This window comes from Salvia splendens, chromosome 22 (assembly GCF_004379255.2).
Source record: "Salvia splendens isolate huo1 chromosome 22, SspV2, whole genome shotgun sequence".
In the NCBI taxonomy this organism is placed as follows: Eukaryota; Viridiplantae; Streptophyta; class Magnoliopsida; order Lamiales; family Lamiaceae; genus Salvia; species Salvia splendens.
Genome location: NC_056053.1, coordinates 11346663 through 11367154, shown reverse-complemented (window position 1 = coordinate 11367154; position 20492 = coordinate 11346663). Strand labels below are relative to the sequence as shown.

General features: G+C 44.6%; 1 protein-coding gene across 1 annotated transcript; it reads right to left on the bottom strand.

Moving 5' to 3' along the window:
- Positions 1–19587: 19587 nt before the first annotated feature.
- Positions 19588–20163, bottom strand: LOC121786723. The gene has a single exon (XM_042185352.1). It carries the CDS (start codon positions 20161–20163, stop codon positions 19588–19590), a length of 576 nt encoding a protein of 191 aa, XP_042041286.1.
- Positions 20164–20492: the final 329 nt, after the last annotated feature.

Here is a 20492-nt window from a genome sequence, read left to right as displayed (position 1 = left end):
GCCGACATATATATGTATCTGCTGACAAAGCAAGAAGAGTCATTGATCAAATTCGCGGACGTTCCTACGAGCAAACCCTTATGATACTAGAACTGATGCCCTATAAAGCATGTTATCCCATTTTCAAATTAGTTTATTCTGCAGCAGCAAATGCTAGTTACACTATGGGCTCCTCCGAAGACAATTTAGTAATTATTAAAGCTGAAGTTAACGAGGGTACTGTCGTGAAAAAATTAAAACCTCGAGCTCGAGGACGTAGTTATGCGATAAAAAAAGCTACCTGTCATATAACTATTGTAGTGAAAGATATATCTTTAGATATATATGAAGATATATCTTTCTATTCGTTAAAAAAACCTAGATGGAAAAAGACAAATATGGTGGATCATGATGCATATAATAGTGAGGTAGTATGGGACAAAAAATAAATCCACTTGGTTTCCGACTTGGTATAACCCAAAGTCATCATTCTCTTTGGTTTGCAAAACCAAAAAATTATTCTGAGGATCTACAAGAAGATCAAAAAATAAGAGACTTTATTAAAAATTATATTCAAAAGAATATGAGAATATCCTCTGGCGGCGAAGGAATTTCGCATATAGAGATTCAAAAAAGAATCGATTTGATCCAGGTCATAATCTTTATGGGATTCCCAAAGTTATTAATAGAAAGTAGACCGCGAGGGGTCGAAGAATTACAGATGAATCTACAAAAAAAATTTCATTATGTGAACCGCAAACTTAACATTGCTATCACAAGAATTGCAAAACCTTATGGAAACCCTAATATTCTTGCAGAATTTATAGCTGGACAATTAAAAAATCGAGTTTCATTTCGAAAAGCAATGAAAAAGGCTATTGAATTAACTGAACAAGCGGATACAAAAGGAATTCAAGTACAAATTGCAGGGCGTATCGACGGAAAAGAAATTGCCCGTGTCGAATGGATCAGAGAAGGCAGGGTTCCCCTACAAACCATTCGAGCGAAAATAGATTATTGTTCCTATACAGTTCGGACTATCTATGGAGTCTTGGGCATCAAATTTTGGATTTTTATAGACAAGGAAGAGGAATAAGAAAACTTTCATCGTTTTTTCCTTCTATCAACCGATAGAAGGAAAAAGGGGAAACTCATTCATTCTTTTTCCTACCAATCAAACTAATTCTTAATTCTATAGGGTTGAATAAAAATTCAATTGACCTTTTGATATAATTGCTATGCTTAGTGTGTGACTCGTTGGTTTTTTTTAGGGTTAGGGTTACAAAAGACCGGCCCGATAGTGTGAAAACCAATCCATCACTTCATATTATCTGGATCTAAAGAACCAGTCAAGATATGTTAAATAAGTCATATCTTTGTAGCAACTGAAATAATTACACTTTAAATTTTTTAAAACAAAATTCCAGAAGAAAGGTGTGGATAAATGGAAGGATGAGAGAAAGAGAGAAAAATAATATCAATGATATAGAATTCCAATATGGAAGGTCTATGAGTCATCTCATAAAAGACAGTGTAATAAAGCATCAATACTAATTGATTCATACATAATGAAATATTCAATTAATTTCTTCTAGAAGAGAAGAAAAACTAAAGAGCTTCGAGTCAATAAAGACTAAGAAGTTTGACTCAAGAATAAATTGGATTATAAGCTCCATTATGACAATTACTATGAAGTTATATCGATGAAAAAAAAATATATACTTCCTTTTCTCAAAACAAGAAAATGGGTAGAGGCCCAAGTTTTTTTTATAAAAAGAACCACTCAGCTAATTGGCCCAAAACAATTAAAAGAATTACTATTAGTTTTCAAATGTAACACACGTGCACTCCCATTCACTTTCTACATATTAAGGGATTAACTAAAAAAAATAACAAAAAAATTCAAGTACTTCCTTTCCCCAACCCATCGTGACTCTCTCTTTTTTTACTGTAATTTCTTCAAACAGGGAGCACACCCAATTTCTTTTGATGAACAAACCAGACAATACACACACACACCAACATCACGAAATTGAATACACCCGGAGTCCACTGTCTCTCCATGTCGTCGCCCCGCACACGCCGTCAGCGCCGCTGCGTCCCCGCTGAACTCCGCCGTTCGCCTGGGTCCGCCGTTCGCCTGGGTTTGAGAGCAGCCGCTGCTGTCCGTCCAATCCAGCCATTGTACCGTCGAGATCGGTAGCCCCGATTTACCCCGAAAATTCCCGATTTAAATCTTGCAGAAAAGTTCTTACTTTTTGATTTAATGAAACAAGGTTCAATTCTTTTATTTATTTTACTTCGATTTCGAGTTTCGATTGGTGCAACAAAGTGATAAGTTCTAGCAGATATTGAGTTTCCAACTATATGGTATGCTTCCGTAGGATATACTAAATAGGAATTGGAGTTTGGAGGGAGTATACCTTGAACAGAGTTTCGAAAGAATAATCGATAGCTCCCTCCTTCGCGTTGGTGTAATACCCCGACTTTTCTACCCTTTTTATTTTGTCCGTTTTTTTTTTTTTTTTTTTTTTTTTATCAAACACCTCTACGGTGGAGGGTTCGTGGGTCCCTCATCCCTATAATTTCAAAGGCGGTAATTACAAGGCGTGGCCACACCCAAAAGTCGTGTGCCGTAACAAATCAAGAGTAGTATGCGGTCCAATCCCACAAGGTTCGGACCTCATCATACTCTTTTCCAAAATACAATTAACCAAAAAGCTAGTCACTATTGTCTCCCATCGTCTCAATATCAACTTTAATGCCCGTTCCCGTCAAGGTATCGGATGTGCGACACTCCCATCTCGTCCAATCTAACCAAGTCCAACAGTTCTCTCGGTGCTGAGTTGTAGTGCATTCGTAGACCACTGTCTTGGACTAGCCCCATTTTCGCAAGGAAATCCGCCGCTTTGTTCCCCTCCCTGTGTATGAAGGTGGCTCGGAATTTGAGTTGGCGTTTATGAAGGGTTAGTTGCGCCACCGCTTGCCGGGCGAGTGCCGGGCCCCATCCTGTCCCATTGACCAATTTGATTGCTTGCTCTGCATCGGACTCAATCCAGATTGGTAGGGCGAGTTCTTTGGCTATATTTAGCCCGTGGAGCATGGCCAACAGCTCCGCCTCTAACGCCGAGTGTGCTTCTAGGGGTGTGCTGAAGGCGACGAGCATCTTACCCAAGTGGTCTCGAATAATCCCTCCAGCCCCTGTTCTACCGTTCGCTTCATTGTAGGAGCCATCTGTGTTGAGCTTTATCCACGGCTGGTCCGGGGGGTTCCATTTGATTGCCATAGCTAGGGGTAGCGCCCTGATTGCCGCCGCTTGAGGAATGTTGATTCCAAGTTTAACTCCCTTCCAATGTTTCGGCTTCAAGCTTCCATTGGACATAGCATTCCGAATGAACATGTGGACCTGCCATACCACGTTTTGTGGTTTAAACTGTGTGCCTTGGTGGCGACTCCTGTTTCTCTCCGACCAGATAAACCACAGAATGAGGTATGGAGTGGCTCGGCTAAGATGTTTCTTGTTCGGCTGTTGGTACCTTCGCGCCCACACTTCGATTCTCGTAGGGATTGTATCATTGATATGGATGCGGGGGAACGGGCCTGTGAACCAACCGTCAAACTCACTCCATACTCTGCGAGCTCCATGTCCCTGGATGAAGAGGTGTTGGAGGGACTCGGTATTCGGTCGGTGGGGGCAGCATTGGCACTTAGAGGCTAGCTCAATCTCCCGCCACTGAAGCTTCGTGTCAACCGGCACCCGATTGGAGAGAAGCCTCCAGATAAAGATGGCTATTGAGTTGGTGAGGCCTGCCTTCCAAACGTCCCCCAAACCTTGGATGATCGGGTTTCGCCCTCGAAGTGTGTCCCATGTCGAAGCCACCGTGAATTCCCCATGTTTAGAGAGGTTCCACCTCAGGATATCCTGTTCATCATGGAGGATCGGTGTATTAATGATGCCATCGATAACATGCTGAGGGAGGCCGGCCTGATTGTGAAGAAGCTGAAGCTTGGGCACTTCCCCTATCATCAAGACTAAATTCCCTCAGAGGGCTATTGCCAAGCCAAATGTCATCCCAGAAGTAGATGTCCCCTTGTCCCACTAGCCATCTCATGTGCGGTTGTGCGAGGGGCCATGCTCTTGAGAGCCTTCTCCACGTAGGGCTACTCCTGCTCGGCAGTCTCAAGGTGAGCGGTGTGGAGTTGGTGCAATATTTTGCCATCATGTATCTTGCCCAAAGGGAGTTTTGCTCCCGAAAGCGCCACCAAAGTTTGATATTGAAGGCGCGGAGGACCTCCATAGTTTTCCGGATCCCAAGGCCTCCTTCATCAGTGGGCCGACACATTTGTTCCCAACCAATCCAATGGGTCCGCTTCTTCTCATTCGTAGACCCCCAAAAGAATCGGGCCATTTGTTGATCAAGTTGCTTAAGGGTACCGGCCGTGGGCTCGACGGCTTGGAAGATGTGTAAGGGGATCGCTTCAAGGGTGCTCTTAATCAACGTAAGCCTTCCTCCAAAGGATAGATGACGGTGTGCCCATCCTGAGATCCTTCTTGCAATCTTTTCTCGTAGAAAGAGGAACATGTCCGTGCGTTTGACACCACGATAGATAGGTACTCCGAGGTAGAGGAAAGGGAAAACCCCTCTAGAGAAGCCCCCTTCCGCCTGGATCGAGTTTGCCCAATGCTCATGGGCCTCGGCAATATAGAAATTACTCTTAGCAAGGCTGACTTGTTGGCCGGAGACTCTTTCATACTTTTCAAGACAAGCTCTTAGCCGGCGCATAGGATTTGCCGCCGCTTGGGTGAAGATGATAATGTCGTCCGCATAGGCTAGATGGCTGATCTCCATGCATCTCCGGGAGGCTTTGTACGTCATGTCCTTTTGGCCGAGGATGAGCTTATCTAATGCTCGGGACAGGTATTCCGCAGCGATCACGAACAGAGCGGGGGAGATCGGATCTCCTTGCCGAAGTCCACGAGTTGATCTAAAGAAGCCCGCGGGTGCCCCGTTAACAAGGACCGAGAACCAGCAATACCCAATACACCTCTCCATAAGTGAAATCCATGAATCCGGGAATCCCATACGGCGTAAAACTTTGAAGAGGAAGGGCCATTGGACCCTATCATAGGCTTTAGCCATGTCAATCTTTACTGCCACATTAGGCGCTGGGGAGCATCTAGCAAGCTCATGGAACATTTCTTGAGCCAGAAGTGCGTTGTCGTTAAGGAGCCGACCTTTGACAAAACCACTTTGGTTTGGGGAGATGACCTGTGGGAGGAAAGGAGAGAGTCGAGAGGTGAGTACCTTGGTAATGATCTTGTTTAAAACATTGCAGAGACTGATGGGTCGGTAGTCGGTCCATGACTCCGGCGATGCCTTCTTTGGGATAAGGACAATGCTTGTGGCCGTGATGCTCCTTGGCAGGAAGGCCCCTCTGAAGAACTGTCTGATTGCTTCCACTACCTCCGGCCCCACAATGGACCAGCAGGCTTGATAGAAGGTGGCCGAGAAGCCATCAGGTCCGGGTGCACTATCTCCGGAAATGCAAAAGGTGGCACTCCTGACCTCGTCCGCACTTGGAGCATCTGCGATGTCAACGAACTGCTCGGCTGAGTGGACCTGCTGGATTAGGTCGAGGTCTGGGTCTTCAAGTGTCGGATTGTTGGGGGCAAGGAGTTGTTGGAAGAACTCCACTGCGGACTTTTTAATCTCGGCTTCCTCGGTGAGCTCCTGCCCATTGACACGAATTGAATGGATGCGGAGACGGACCCTCTTTTGTTTCACCCAGCTTTGATAGAACCGGGTATTTTTGTCTCCCTCGGCAAGCCACCTCAAAGCTGCCTTCTGTCGCCAAAAATCTTCTTCCATTCTCAGCAAAAGGATGTACTCGGCAATGTGTTTGTTGATCGCTGTCCTGTGCTCCGGAGTCGGCCTTGCCTCGAAACTAGATTGGGCCAGAGCAATTTCTTCCTCCTTTTCCTTTAGATTAGCATGGATGTTCCCAAAGACCTCTTTGTTCCACTCCTTAAGGGCCTTTTTAACTCTGGCCTGCTTGATTTGAATGTTTAGGATTCCACCCGCCCCCGTGGGTTCCTCCCATGCTTTTTGCACTACGGCCATGAATCCTTCATGTCGGATCCACATGTTCTGGAACCTGAATGCCTTGGCTCCAGCGGATGTGTTCATCTTCGTGCACCTGACAAGAATTGGTCCATGGTCCGAGGCAACCCGGGGGAGATTCGTAACCCGAGTAGCCTCGAAGGTCTTAGTCCAGTCCTCACTGACAAGCACTCTATCCAACCTTTCAAAGAGGCCATTCTTGGCCCAAGTGAATGCCGCTCCATCAAAACCAGGATCAAGCAGCCTACAGTCTTCCGTTGCCTCCGCAAAATCAACCATCTCGGCTTGCCGGTTAGTATCACTTCCGACTCTGTCTTGGTGTGATAGAATGGTGTTGAAATCGCCACCGATGATCCAAGGTGTTCCCTCGAGAGGCCCGGCAATCTCTCTCATCTTGTCCCATAATTGATGTCGTTCAGCCCTTGTACATTTGGCGTACACGGCTGAAATGGCCACCGGCCTAGCAAGGCGGTGGGACTTGAGGTAACCGTGAAGGATTTGTTCCGAGTCATTCTCAATATCAAAAGTGGACCCCTCTTCCGCGAACATCCAAATCTTCCCGTTCGTGTTCGAACCAATGAAGGGCAGCCCCAAGGCCTTAGAGAATCGGTCCGGGTCCGGGTGTGTGAGCGGTTCCATTATTGCAAGAAATAAAACATTATGACAATCAATAAGTCTTTTTAGAACGTTTTGAGTGGGCGCATTCGCAATCCCCCTCACGTTCCAAAACATGAAATTGTACGACATCATTAACAGGAAGGGTGCGTACCCAAAGAGGCTGAAGGCCCTCCTTGGTAGTCAGTGCGGTGTTGCTCTTTGTTCGGGGCGACCTCCTCGGCATCGTCGGCCGAACTGTTGCCTCCTAACCTCTCGACCCCCATGTGCAACTCCATGGGGTCTTCGTCCGCATCCCCACAATTCTCAACATCAAATTCTCCGTTCGCCATGAGAGAGTAATATTGGTTAGTACTCATGTGGTTCTTTGCCGAGAAGAACCCACGCCCCCTTGTCAAGGCATGGCGCGCACCTCCTCTCGGATTCCCTCGACGAGCTGGTGAGACCGAGCGCCTCGCATTAGGGGAGCCCCACTCCACGTCCATGTTCCCACGTGGTGATGGTGGTTCGGAGGTGGGATGCAATGGGTTCCCCCGGTTCGGTGGGGACATCCCAACCTCGGTCCCGGCCTTGAGCCCGGCATTTTGAGTTCCGGAGCTCGGTCCGCTCCCCAAAGCAGAGTCCGGCATTTTAGAGTCCGGCCTTGAGCCCGGCATTTTCGAGTTCGGTCCCTCCCAGGAAGTACCACCGATATCCTCCCCATTTGTTTTGTTATTGTTTGGTCGATCACCGGCCTTGCCTTGCTTCTTCCCATAACGTTTCCATTCATTGGAGCTGGGGGCATTCTTCCCCGTATCTTGCTTCCCCTTCTCGGTTTGTCTCTCGGGTTGTGACTGTTTAGGCGGGCCGTTGTGGTAGTTTCTCTTTGGCGGCCGTTCCTTCTTGCCCGTCGCATAGCACACCTCACTTGCATGGCCGACGTGTTTACATTCTTGACAATATGATGGTATCTTGTCCCATCGGACCCGCTGCACTGTTTCTCGTCCACCAAGGTCAAGGATTATCTCTTCGGTAGGCGGTTTTGTGATGTCTATCTCGACGCAAATTCGGGCAAATGAAAGCCGAGTCTTGTTTGCCGTGGCTCGATCAATCTGTATTGGAGTGCCGAGAAGCTTGCCGATGGCGAATAAGGCGGATTGGTCGAAAAGATGAATGGGGAGGCCAATTAGGTTGCACCAAATTGCCGCAATGGGGGACTCGCAGTATGCATCAAAGTCCGGGGACCATTTGAAGACCCTCATCGGGTGACGGTCAATGAGCCATACGGGCGTACCCCTTGGGCCTCCAAGGATTCGGGCATAGTCCGCCAAGTCCTCGCATTGAATGAGAATATGTTTAGCATTAATGTACTTCCAACTGAATCCACACCGGAGTTTAATATTATCGAGAGTCTTTTGGATTTGCAGTCCGGTAGGGATATAGTGAGAGAACTTACCCACAATGGCGTGTCCCATGCTCTCAGCAAGCTTTTGAGTTTCCGCTCCGGAGAAGTAGATGGCCGGGATGCCGTCGGACACTGAAGCAAATCCAATGTTCTGAAGCTTATCCGGCTCAAAGGCTTGAGGGCCGTTAGGGTCAGTCGAGCCTTTAAGCATGTCCGCCATCGTTTTCGGCCGGCCGGGGTGGCTTGAGGCGCCTTCACCCCCGCCATGTAGCGTGTTACTCGCCGAGCCCGACGGAGTACCCTTAAGCAAGTCCGCCATCGATTTCGGCCACGCCGAGGTCCCCGGGGTAGCTTCTACCCCCCCATGTTGAGTAACTTCATTTGGCCCTTGTGTTGCGGCATTCGCCGAGGGCTTAGGTGTATTTCCTTTTCTCTTCGGGTTGTTGTGTTCGGCTTTTCCATTCTCGGTGTGGATCTTCTCGGCACCATCGTTGTCGTTGTGTACCCTTCTCGGCTTTTCCATTCTCGGCAGTTCGGCTTTTCCTTTCTCGGTGTGGACCTTCTCGGCCTCTTCATTCTCGGTGTGGATCTTCTCGGCATCATCCATTGGCGTATCGTTGGGTGTTGGTGTTTCTCTTGTCAATACGCCCATCTCGGCACTAGGCGTGGCCTTGTTCGTTGTCTCGATAATAAGCTTTTCTCGGTTGGCGTTAGGGTTCGCCTTAGGTCGCGGCTGGCCGAGCTCCACACAATAATGTTCCGGGCTGGCCTCAAACGTAGCTCGGATCTTGCTAGTTCGTCCTCGTTCGAGAGGGGGGAAGTCCTCAAGAGATGCCCCACTCCCATTCCAAGGTGTGTGTGTGACACTTTGCATGCATCCCGAAGAGTTTTGGGGGAACTCCGGTGGTTTGTGACTGGCCGTCGGTAGGTTTCCGGCACGGAGAGGCTGCGCCGCCGCTGCATCGAGCGTTTCCACCGAGTCCAACGCTGCAAGATGAAGGATCTCATCTAGTTTTGGGTTCCTTGGTGGGGATCCAAACGATGCAACTCGTGCCATGTTAGAGGGGAAAGGGGGGGGGCACTTTCAAGGGGGGCTTTTGTACTTGCTATCATTTTAGGCAAGTTTGCTTTTGTACCTGATGGCTTAGGTAGGAAAGGTGGATTAGTGCTTTCAAAGTCAACTTTTGTCCCAGCCTCCAGATTAGGTAGGTTTGCTTTTCCACTTTCCAATGGGGCAAGGACAGCACATGGGGCAGCTTGTGCTTCACGTGACCTAGCAAGTCTTGGCTGGGGATTGTGGAGGGAGGGGACTTCACCGGAAACGGTCATAAGCTCGACGGCGGGAGCAGCAGTTTCCGGCGAGCCGCCTCCTTCCGGCACGGTTCTACCGTTGGGGGCATCGAACTCTTCTTCACATTCATTCCAATGCTCCACTTCCTCTTCCTTCTTATGAGGCAAGTCGGGGTCCTCCAACCTGAAAGAGACCCCCAAGTCGAGGGACGGAGTCGCCGGGAACAGGGATCCTTTGCATTTGGAACTACCGGCCGAAGGTCCTTCCTCCTCACCGAAGTCTATCTTCTTCCTTAGTTGCTTGTCCTCGGGCATCGGAGACGGGACAAATCTCTTACGACCATTGCCTTTGGTAGGAGGCGCCGGCGTACTTTTCCGGGCTTTGAGCCTTGCTTTAGCCATTTTTAGTTCCATGGATTTGGTCGGACGTTGAAGGGGAGCGGCCTCACCAGCTCGGAAGACCATTTGCTGATCGGAGAGGACCCGAGCTTCCTCATCCCCGGGAACAATGTCAGGCAAATGATCCGGATTTAGGGCCGGAGTGTCTCTCTTTTCGTCGGGGTCCGGCGGTTGCCCCATTGTTTCGGCCAGCCTGGCGGGCTTCGGCAAGGAATAGCCAAGACGTGGAGTAGAGGTTGACGGGAGCCGCGAGCCAAGTCCGACGTTGAAGTGGCTTTCGTCGGGGATGGGCCGGGGGTGACAGGCGGAGTGGGATTGGGAGGTGGCCGACAGGGTGGTGAGGGTGGAGGGGCGGGTGGCGACGTGATGGATGGGTGGGTGTTTTCCGGCGATGCAATAGGGAGTTATTTTTTGAGAGAAGGGAGAGCGTCTGGGCAGCCCAACTTAAGACCTTTAGAATGACTCATGCCTTTTTTATTTTGTCCGTGGAAGAACGTTGAATATTTAACTCGATTTTATACCTTTATTTCTTTCGATAGTTAATGGAATGAATTGAAGCTCTTAACGGAAATTGGGCCAGGATCTATTCGTTCTTCCATCAAGAAGTTCTTTCCTTGAGGGAGCCAATTATTAAAAGCCCATTTCAGTTCACAAAACCCATACCTCACCACGTACTGCATTCACAAAATCAGTTACCACTCTTCCATTAATATAGCAACAAGAATAATGGATATAGAGAAGATCTCTATCGAAATCCCAACAAATGTAGTGCACAGATCACTATCACAATCCTTTTCACCACTTCCATAATTCCAGAGAAAAAGAAAAAAATTGAGAGTGCAAAGAAGATTTTACCAAATGCAGTTTTACATATTAGAGATTAGAAAGACTACAAACTTCCAAGTCGAGATGGCAAATTCTCACTGTCCGAGCAGCAGTGACGAATCGGCGGTGAACCGGCGAACCGGCGGAGAAGCCGACAGCGATGGCGACGGCTCTGTGCAGCGACGGAGAAACAGCAGAGGCCGCCGGCGTGAGATGGTCTGACGGTGGCTGACCGCAGCTGCTGTGACCGAACCCGACGGCGACGGTAGCAGTGGCGTCGGGTACAGCGGCTCCGAGCGACGGCGTGGACGGGGCCAGCAGCAGCACTCCCCAGCAGAGACGGCAGAACCAGCGACGGAGGGAGTCGGACGATGCCATGTCGCCGGAGTGCAGCGAGCGTCGGAGGAGGAATGGCCGACGGCTCTGGTATGGAGTGTTGGTGGAGCGACGGAGAGAGAGACGATGGGGTGAGGGATTTCTCAATTTGGGAGGATTTCTCAATTTGGGGATTTGTGTGAATTGGAGAAGAAATAGAGAGATGGGTGTTGTTTCTAGAGAAGAAGATGAATGTAAGATTGAGGGAGAGTGAAATATGTGATGTGATTTTAGGAAGGAGTAAAGAGAGGAGTTTGGGGAAGAGAGATGGGAGATAGAGATGCTGCCGTACAGATCATGTGTAGAAGAAGAATGATGTTAGGGAGTATAGTTTTGGGCTGCTTGTTGGGCCAAGGATTTATTTTAAATACTGGGCCTTAGATTATTTTGAGATGTGGTTGTTATTATGGAATTTGATTACACATTGCCCAGCCTTTTCTATTTTAAATTTGGGACGGAAGAGTGGGGTATGTGTAGTGATGGGTTAGTAAATCCAATGGGAAATTGCTTATCTTGGCAGAGGGTTTTGATAAAGGATTTGGATTGGAGTTAATTTGAGTTCGGGCTAAACTAATTAAGTGGAAGATTTGGGCCAGTAGCTAGGAGCTTCACGGATTGAATTAAAGAATCATATTGTTGTGATAGAGTCGGCTGACCTTATGATTAATGTACGAGGATTTCAGAATTTTCTATGTAATGTCGAAGGGTAAGATCTAATATCACAAGGATACATGCATTATTTTAATTAAATGTTTTGTTCTCTAAAGTCTAATTTTTGCATATTATGTTCTTCCATAAAAAGGGTGAATTTTTGGCAAGCTATTTGAAAACAAAACGGCGGAAAGACGAGTTGAGGAGTTAAGAGAACGAGGTGGGCTTTCTTTTTAAATAAGGACTGTGTCCTAAGTATATTTATTTTTGCGAAATATGTTTGTCATGCCATATTTTTGTGTTGCTATGGGACCTATCTGAAGTGGCTTTTGCCATGTATGGTTAATCGAATTCGGGTCTGACTAGGGAACGAGTCCCTACTCAGGCTAGTGTACACCCCGTAGATCGTGCGCTATCTCTTTGAGTTGGCCGGTCTAGTGGCTTGGAATGTGGCCACATTCCTTGTCATGTATGTTCAGATATGGTATGGTGAGGTTGATGATGTTGAGGTTGATGGTGATGATGATGTTAGTGAAATGATTTAGTGACTCGGGCTCTTTCAAAGTTAAAACCCCGAGGTCACTCGTTAATGGCATGATAAATATTTTTATTGAAAATGTTTTCGGCATGAGTCTACTGAGTGCATCAAGTACTCAGCCCTGCATTTCTTTTTTTAAAATGTGCAGGTTGAGCTGTGACAAGCGCGGTGGGTGTTGAGCAGAGTTGGTGAAGATTTGTGTTTGTTTTAAATGTTCCGAATATATTGTGTCTTCATACATAATATTATTCTTCTCTCGAATGCTTCCGCTGAATGTTGTTTCTTTTGAGTTTATGTATTGTTGACATATAATCCCTTTGAGTTCTCAATTGTTGAAATGATACTCTGATTTTATTTGAGTTATTCTAACTCATTTTGAGCTATGGTCGAGTTGTGTTATTTTCCCCTTTCTTCCCCGCTTCTTTAACCCTCCCCTAGTCGCGATCAACCGTGTTTTCTATCCTTAGAAAATGCGGGCGTGACAAAGTGGTATCAGAGCAATTTTTCTTTCCGCTCTGGACCCGAGAGTCTTTTTCAGTCTTAGTCTAGACTTGTTTCGCTAGACTAAAATAATAAATAAAATAAAATAAAATAAAAGAAGATAAAATAATAATTGTGTATTGAAGGCTCAACATCCCGCTTCGTCACACTCAACCAAGAAAGAGGTAATATAATTTTTATGTGAAAATTTTTATGAGAACGTTTTGGAGAAGGAAGACGAGAAAATTTTTTAGAAAGAAGGAGGAGAAAATTTTTATAAGAGGAGGAAGTAGAATCTTTGTGTGAGGGATTGATTTCGAGTTGAGAAGAGTATTTGTTGATGTTTGAGAAAAGAACGAGTTTTGATGAGAGACGATGGATTGTTTGTTTTTACATGAAAGATGAAAGTTGGTGTCCAAGTATGTTTTGAGTTTTGAGTCAAAACTTGGACTTCACAGTTGAAAGTGAAACGTTGAATTTTTTTGAGAAAAGTGTGAGTTTGAAGAAAATATTTGTTTTGAAAGTAAATGTGAAATGTGAAAGCGTTGTATTTTGGAAGCGAAATGTTGTGTATTATGCTTGTTAGTTGAAGTATGAATGACTTTAAATATGATATTTGTTGATCTATGAGGTGGTGAAATGTGTTGTGAACTTAGAGTGTCTAAGACTAAGCTAGATGGAACGTGCGCGAACCATAGTTGTAAGTTGACAATTTATCTATCACTTTCCCGAGTGACGAAAATGAACGAGAATCTGGAAGTTTGGGGTGAACCCCTAAATTGTCAAGTCACGACGAGGCAAGGAGATCGAGAGTGCGAATGGAGGCCGGTGAACCATGAAACTTTTTCTTGGAATTGCGTGAAACGTGGGAGCAAGCTTGATGTGTGAACTATTTTACTATTTCATATCGTTTTCCCTAAATGATAAGAACAATAAGAATATGATTAAGATCTCAAGAAGAGAAGGATATTGAGGACTAAATGAAGTTTCAAATGTGCAAGGGGTCGAGACAAGAAGATTTGTTAGACGATTTATCCATGCAACGACGAGAGATCGTAATCACAATTTAAATTAGTATAATCTATCTTGCGTGATTTCCTAAAAGTAGCAACACGATGGAGACGACCTTTATTGGAGGCAAAGAAGCACACGGATGATGAAAATGTTTTAAGAGAATGGTTGTTATAATATGCAAGAATATTATGAAGATATGGCTTTTGACTGACTACAATTATTTTGTTGTAATGACGTGATGAATATCAACTTGGAATCCGCAGTTTCGTAGAACGATGTTACCATGTTCGGCCTCAGAAAGACGAGCGAGGGAGTGTGACTTTCGTAGCCAGAATGAATGATTTTAATCAACAGTACTTACTTGGATTCTAAGAATTTTTTTTTGGAACCTCTCAATTAACGGTGAGCCCTTGTCTATTTAAGACCTTGTTCGACTCACAATTCGCAAGTAATGCCCATTATTTCTTTTCCTATATCGAGTCGTGACTCACTTTCATTTCTTGGAAATTGATACTTGCCTCTATAACTTTGGACATCTTGATTTGCAGTCTTCTTTGATTCATCTTTCGAAAGGGCAACATTTTGACCTCATGAGCCTCCGTCATTGAACTTCATTCCTAAAGTTGTTTGCAGTTATGACTTTCAATATAATCACATCTCCCAAACATGTTTCTTCAAATGATGGAATATTCTTCTTGGAACTTTTGTATACCTTTTTATTTCGTAACTATGCATGCGGCAAGTTCTTCCTTGCAGAAGTGAAATTCTTTTTAGCTCAATTTCACTTCATATATTGTTTCATGCTCAATGATTTTTTTTTCTTTCTGCAACACCAAGTTAAGGTTATCGTGTTATCTTTTTCCTTAACGTGTTTGATCTAGCTGATTTTCCTAAAAAGTTCACTTCACGTCAGTTGCAAACCTGTGAATCCATTGATGTGATTTCATTATTCAATAGCATGATGTCGTCGAACCATGATCAGTGCTACTTCATGACATTTGTCTATGCTTCTAAACCCTCCCACGATTGATCATCTCATGTCATGACATGTTTGAGCCATAATTCATTGATGCCGAAATTTTGCAAATCTGATTTGACAATTGAAATATCTTATTTGGCAGCCTACTATGGAATTTGAGACTTAGTTCAACTTCATCTTATTTTCATGACCTATCTCATATTCTTTCGAGCTCTCATCGGAATTAAATTCTCAAGCTTTATGGATTTTATTTGATGTCGTTTAAACCTCAATTCCCAGAATGAACATGATAAGTTCAATGGAACTTAAACCCTGCTTTATTTTTTTTCTTCAAACCAATTTTTGCAAGTTGGTGATGAGATCTAAAGAGTCGAGCTAGAAATGTTGTTCTTGTTTTCTTGATTAATTCTGCAGCCTTTCTGATTAAGACACTTTCAGCAGGTTTACTACAATGTTGAAATCAGTTCATATCCAAGTAAGACTGCTTGATTAATTTTTGAGTTTTTGATACTAGACTTGGAGGAAAGGGTGAGGTTGAGCTTTTCGAATGCACACGGGGAATAAGTTACTATAATCAGACATGCGTAAAGTGATACATCAACTAGAGGCATCGATATAACCAAGAACACGAGGTGTTAAATTTTTTTTTTTCAGCTTTTACGTGCCGCTTATAGCGAGCTGCTAAGGGATCGAACATTTTGCTATACATCTAGGTATTGAGCAACAAAATGTGGTGAAAATGCTTTTACGACCAATAACCTTTTAATGTTATACGGGATATCTATATAAGTGGTTGTTTGATACGAGATAAACGAATGAGAGACGGAGTATTTACGAACAGAGGTCTACAATAACATTATAGAGAAAATTTTGATAACTACCGTAAGAGAAAGGAAAATTGGAGCCGTATGGATCGGGAAACTGAACCCGACGTAAGAGAAATGAAATGGAGCCCTACGATCAAGTGCAATAGAGCCCGTACTCATATTTTGACTTATAAAAAAAAAAAGTCAAGGCTATCATAGATTGGATTGCGCAAGAGCTTAGAAATAAATTCGTTAAACCGTGAAAGTGATGTATGTGGAAACATCGTGAATACTTGGAAATTATTTGAGAATTTGGTGACAAAAGGAATTTAGAGGATGATACTCTTTCAGCTATAGTTATTAATTTTTAAGCGATACGAAGAAGCTGCTTGCAAATTGGATTACAGGTTAATGGAGAAATATTTTATTCGAAGGATGTAAGCAAATTTCGGGACGAAATTTTTGTTAAGATGGGTAGATTGTAATACCCCGACTTTTCTACCCTTTTTATTTTGTCCGTGGAAGAACGTTGAATATTTAACTCGATTTTATACCTTTATTTCTTTCGATAGTTAATGGAATGAATTGAAGCTCTTAACGGAAATTGGGCCAGGATCTATTCGTTCTTCCATCAAGAAGTTCTTTCCTTGAGGGAGCCAATTATTAAAAGCCCATTTCAGTTCACAAAACCCATACCTCACCACGTACTGCATTCACAAAATCAGTTACCACTCTTCCATTAATATAGCAACAAGAATAATGGATATAGAGAAGATCTCTATCGAAATCCCAACAAATGTAGTGCACAGATCACTATCACAATCCTTTTCACCACTTCCATAATTCCAGAGAAAAAGAAAAAAATTGAGAGTGCAAAGAAGATTTTACCAAATGCAGTTTTACATATTAGAGATTAGAAAGACTACAAACTTCCAAGTCGAGATGGCAAATTCTCACTGTCCGAGCAGCAGTGACGAATCGGCGGTGAACCGGCGAACCGGCGGAGAAGCCGACAGCGATGGCGACGGCTCTGTGCAGCGACGGAGAAACAGCAGAGGCCGCCGGCGTGAGATGGTCTGACGGTGGCTGACCGCAGCTGCTGTGACCGAACCCGACGGCGACGGTAGCAGTGGCGTCGGGTACAGCGGCTCCGAGCGACGGCGTGGACGGGGCCAGCAGCAGCACTCCCCAGCAGAGACGGCAGAACCAGCGACGGAGGGAGTCGGACGATGCCATGTCGCCGGAGTGCAGCGAGCGTCGGAGGAGGAATGGCCGACGGCTCTGGTATGGAGTGTTGGTGGAGCGACGGAGAGAGAGACGATGGGGTGAGGGATTTCTCAATTTGGGAGGATTTCTCAATTTGGGGATTTGTGTGAATTGGAGAAGAAATAGAGAGATGGGTGTTGTTTCTAGAGAAGAAGATGAATGTAAGATTGAGGGAGAGTGAAATATGTGATGTGATTTTAGGAAGGAGTAAAGAGAGGAGTTTGGGGAAGAGAGATGGGAGATAGAGATGCTGCCGTACAGATCATGTGTAGAAGAAGAATGATGTTAGGGAGTATAGTTTTGGGCTGCTTGTTGGGCCAAGGATTTATTTTAAATACTGGGCCTTAGATTATTTTGAGATGTGGTTGTTATTATGGAATTTGATTACACATTGCCCAGCCTTTTCTATTTTAAATTTGGGACGGAAGAGTGGGGTATGTGTAGTGATGGGTTAGTAAATCCAATGGGAAATTGCTTATCTTGGCAGAAGGTTTTGATAAAGGATTTGGATTGGAGTTAATTTGAGTTCGGGCTAAACTAATTAAGTGGAAGATTTGGGCCAGTAGCTAGAAGCTTCACGGATTGAATTAAAGAATCATATTGTTGTGATAGAGTCGGCTGACCTTATGATTAATGTACGAGGATTTCAGAATTTTCTATGTAATGTCGAAGGGTAAGATCTAATATCACAAGGATACATGCATTATTTTAATTAAATGTTTTGTTCTCTAAAGTCTAATTTTTGCATATTATGTTCTTCCATAAAAAGGGTGAATTTTTGGCAAGCTATTTGAAAACAAAACGGCGGAAAGACGAGTTGAGGAGTTAAGAGAACGAGGTGGGCTTTCTTTTTAAATAAGGACTGTGTCCTAAGTATATTTATTTTTGCGAAATATGTTTGTCATGCCATATTTTTGTGTTGCTATGGGACCTATCTGAAGTGGCTTTTGCCATGTATGGTTAATCGAATTCGGGTCTGACTAGGGAACGAGTCCCTACTCAAGCTAGTGTACACCCCGTAGATCGTGCGCTATCTCTTTGAGTTGGCCGGTCTAGTGGCTTGGAATGTGGCCACATTCCTTGTCATGTATGTTCAGATATGGTATGGTGAGGTTGATGATGTTGAGGTTGATGGTGATGATGATGTTAGTGAAATGATTTAGTGACTCGGGCTCTTTCAAAGTTAAAACCCCGAGGTCACTCGTTAATGGCATGATAAATATTTTTATTGAAAATGTTTTCGGCATGAGTCTACTGAGTGCATCAAGTACTCAGCCCTGCATTTCTTTTTTTAAAATGTGCAGGTTGAGCTGTGACAAGCGCGGTGGGTGTTGAGCAGAGTTGGTGAAGATTTGTGTTTGTTTTAAATGTTCCGAATATATTGTGTCTTCATACATAATATTATTCTTCTCTCGAATGCTTCCGCTGAATGTTGTTTCTTTTGAGTTTATGTATTGTTGACATATAATCCCTTTGAGTTCTCAATTGTTGAAATGATACTCTGATTTTATTTGAGTTATTCTAACTCATTTTGAGCTATGGTCGAGTTGTGTTATTTTCCCCTTTCTTCCCCGCTTCTTTAACCCTCCCCTAGTCGCGATCAACCGTGTTTTCTATCCTTAGAAAATGCGGGCGTGACAAGGTTCTCGGTTTCTGCCGGAAGAAGATTAAATGAGTTGGTTTGAATCATGAGAAAATAGAGGGAAACTTCAGCAGAATTACCTTGAGTTGAAGTTGAGAGAATGAAGCTTGTTTTTCTTGTTGCAGAGAATGAATAGGAGAAATTTGATTGTGCCGTGAACAATATAGAGGAAGATGATTTGGTTTGGCTGTGGAAGATGATTTCGTTTGGCTCTAGGAGAGATTTAGGGAGGGAGAGAAGGAACAGTTGTAGACGTGGGTTGAGGGGTGTAATTCGAATTTCCCTATTTTTTTATTAAATTTGTTTGGTATTTATTTGCAGATCACGGAGGAGGAAAAACTCATCACGGAGGAGGAAAAACTCGAGGAAAAACTCTGCAGAATCTTTAATTAGAAATTTGAATTAATGCAGCCCGTTGACCAAGTCAGCTTGGAGAAGATTTAGTTAGATTAGTTTAATTCACGGTCCCTTTGTATTTTATTTAAATTATGCAGCCCACAATTTATTTATAACGGACTAAATTTTTATATCATTTATTCAATTTATCCGATCCAACTCGCGGATTGAGGCCAATATATTTATTCCTCACGGAAAGGAATTTTTTTAAATCCGCGCAGTAATTTATTTCACAAATCCCCAGTCTAGCCACAATTCCACTCAACAATTAATTCACGGACTTTGCAATATTAAAAGCATTAAAAGCAAGTACTTTAGGGTTTAAAAATTAGGTTTAGAAAAAACGGGGCGTTACAACGGTAGTCTCCCCACGTGCTCGGCGATGACTTCTTGGGAATAAGCACGATGCTTGTTGCCGTGATACTCCGGGGTAAGAAGGCCCCTTGAAAAAACTATCTTATGAGCAGCCACCACATCCGTTCCCACGGTTTCCCAGCTTGTTTGAAAGAAGGTGGAAGTGAATCCATCTGGGCCTGGTGCACTATCTCCCGAGATGGTGAACACGGCTCGCTTAACCTCCTCCTCATCCGGTGGGTTAGGGAGGTCTTCCAGCTCAGACGAGGTTGGGAGTTGTGGGTTCAAGCTAAGGTCCGGTTCCGCAAATGACCTGGCGCAAGGAGCTCTTGAAAGAATTCTACTGCCGAGTTTTTAATCTCCACTTCATCCGTGAGTTCTCGGCCATTCACATTGATCTTGTGGATGCGCATTCGGATTCTCTTCTGTTTAACCCAACTCTAATAGAACCTAGTGTTTTTATCCCCATCCACTAGCCATCGGAGGGTCGCTTTCTGTCGCCAAAAGTCTTCCTCATCTTGAGGCGAAGGATGTACTCGGCTATAAGTTTGTTGATCAACGTCCTGTTTTCGGGCGTCGGCATTGCTTCAAAATCTGCTTGAGCCTCGACTATCCTTCCCTCCATATCCTTTAGGTTGGTGTGGATGTTACGAAATGTTTCTTTATTCCACCTGTTGAGGACCTTTTTCATTCTCGAGAGCTTAAGCTGGAGGTTTAGGATGCCCTCGGCCCCCGTCGGTTGGGACCAGTCTTCACGCACAAGGTTCGCAAATCCTTCATGCCGAGTCCACATATTTTGAAATCGGAATGCTCTCCCTCCATTGTGACAATTCCTCAATTTGCACCTTACAAGGATCGGCCCATGATCCGAAGCAATACGGGGGAGGTTCGTTACCCGTGTAGCATCGAACAGCCGCGACCATGACTCATTCAATAGACTCCTGTCCAGCCTTTCAAACAAGTTGTTCTTTGCCCATGTAAAGTTCGCACCGTCAAAGCCCGAGTCGAGTAATCTGCAATCCTCGATGGCCTCGGTAAAGTCGATCATTTCAGCTTGTCTATTAGTGAAGCTCCCCACTCTATCTTGCGGGGAGAGGATGGTATTGAAGTCACCACCAACCAACCAAGGCACGCCCTCGGAGAGATGTGAGAGATCCCTCAATTTGTCCCAAAGTAGGTAATTACAACGTACAACCAAAATCAACGGGTCGCCCAAAAGTGACAACTCGCCACAACAATTTAGAGTACAACGATGGCCTCCCTACCTACTAGACTGGTCATCAATGTACTCTTAGCAATCCTATTACAATAACTCGATGTAACCTACACATCACAAAAACCTAAGTCCATCATTTAATTGAGGCCCGCAATGGGGAT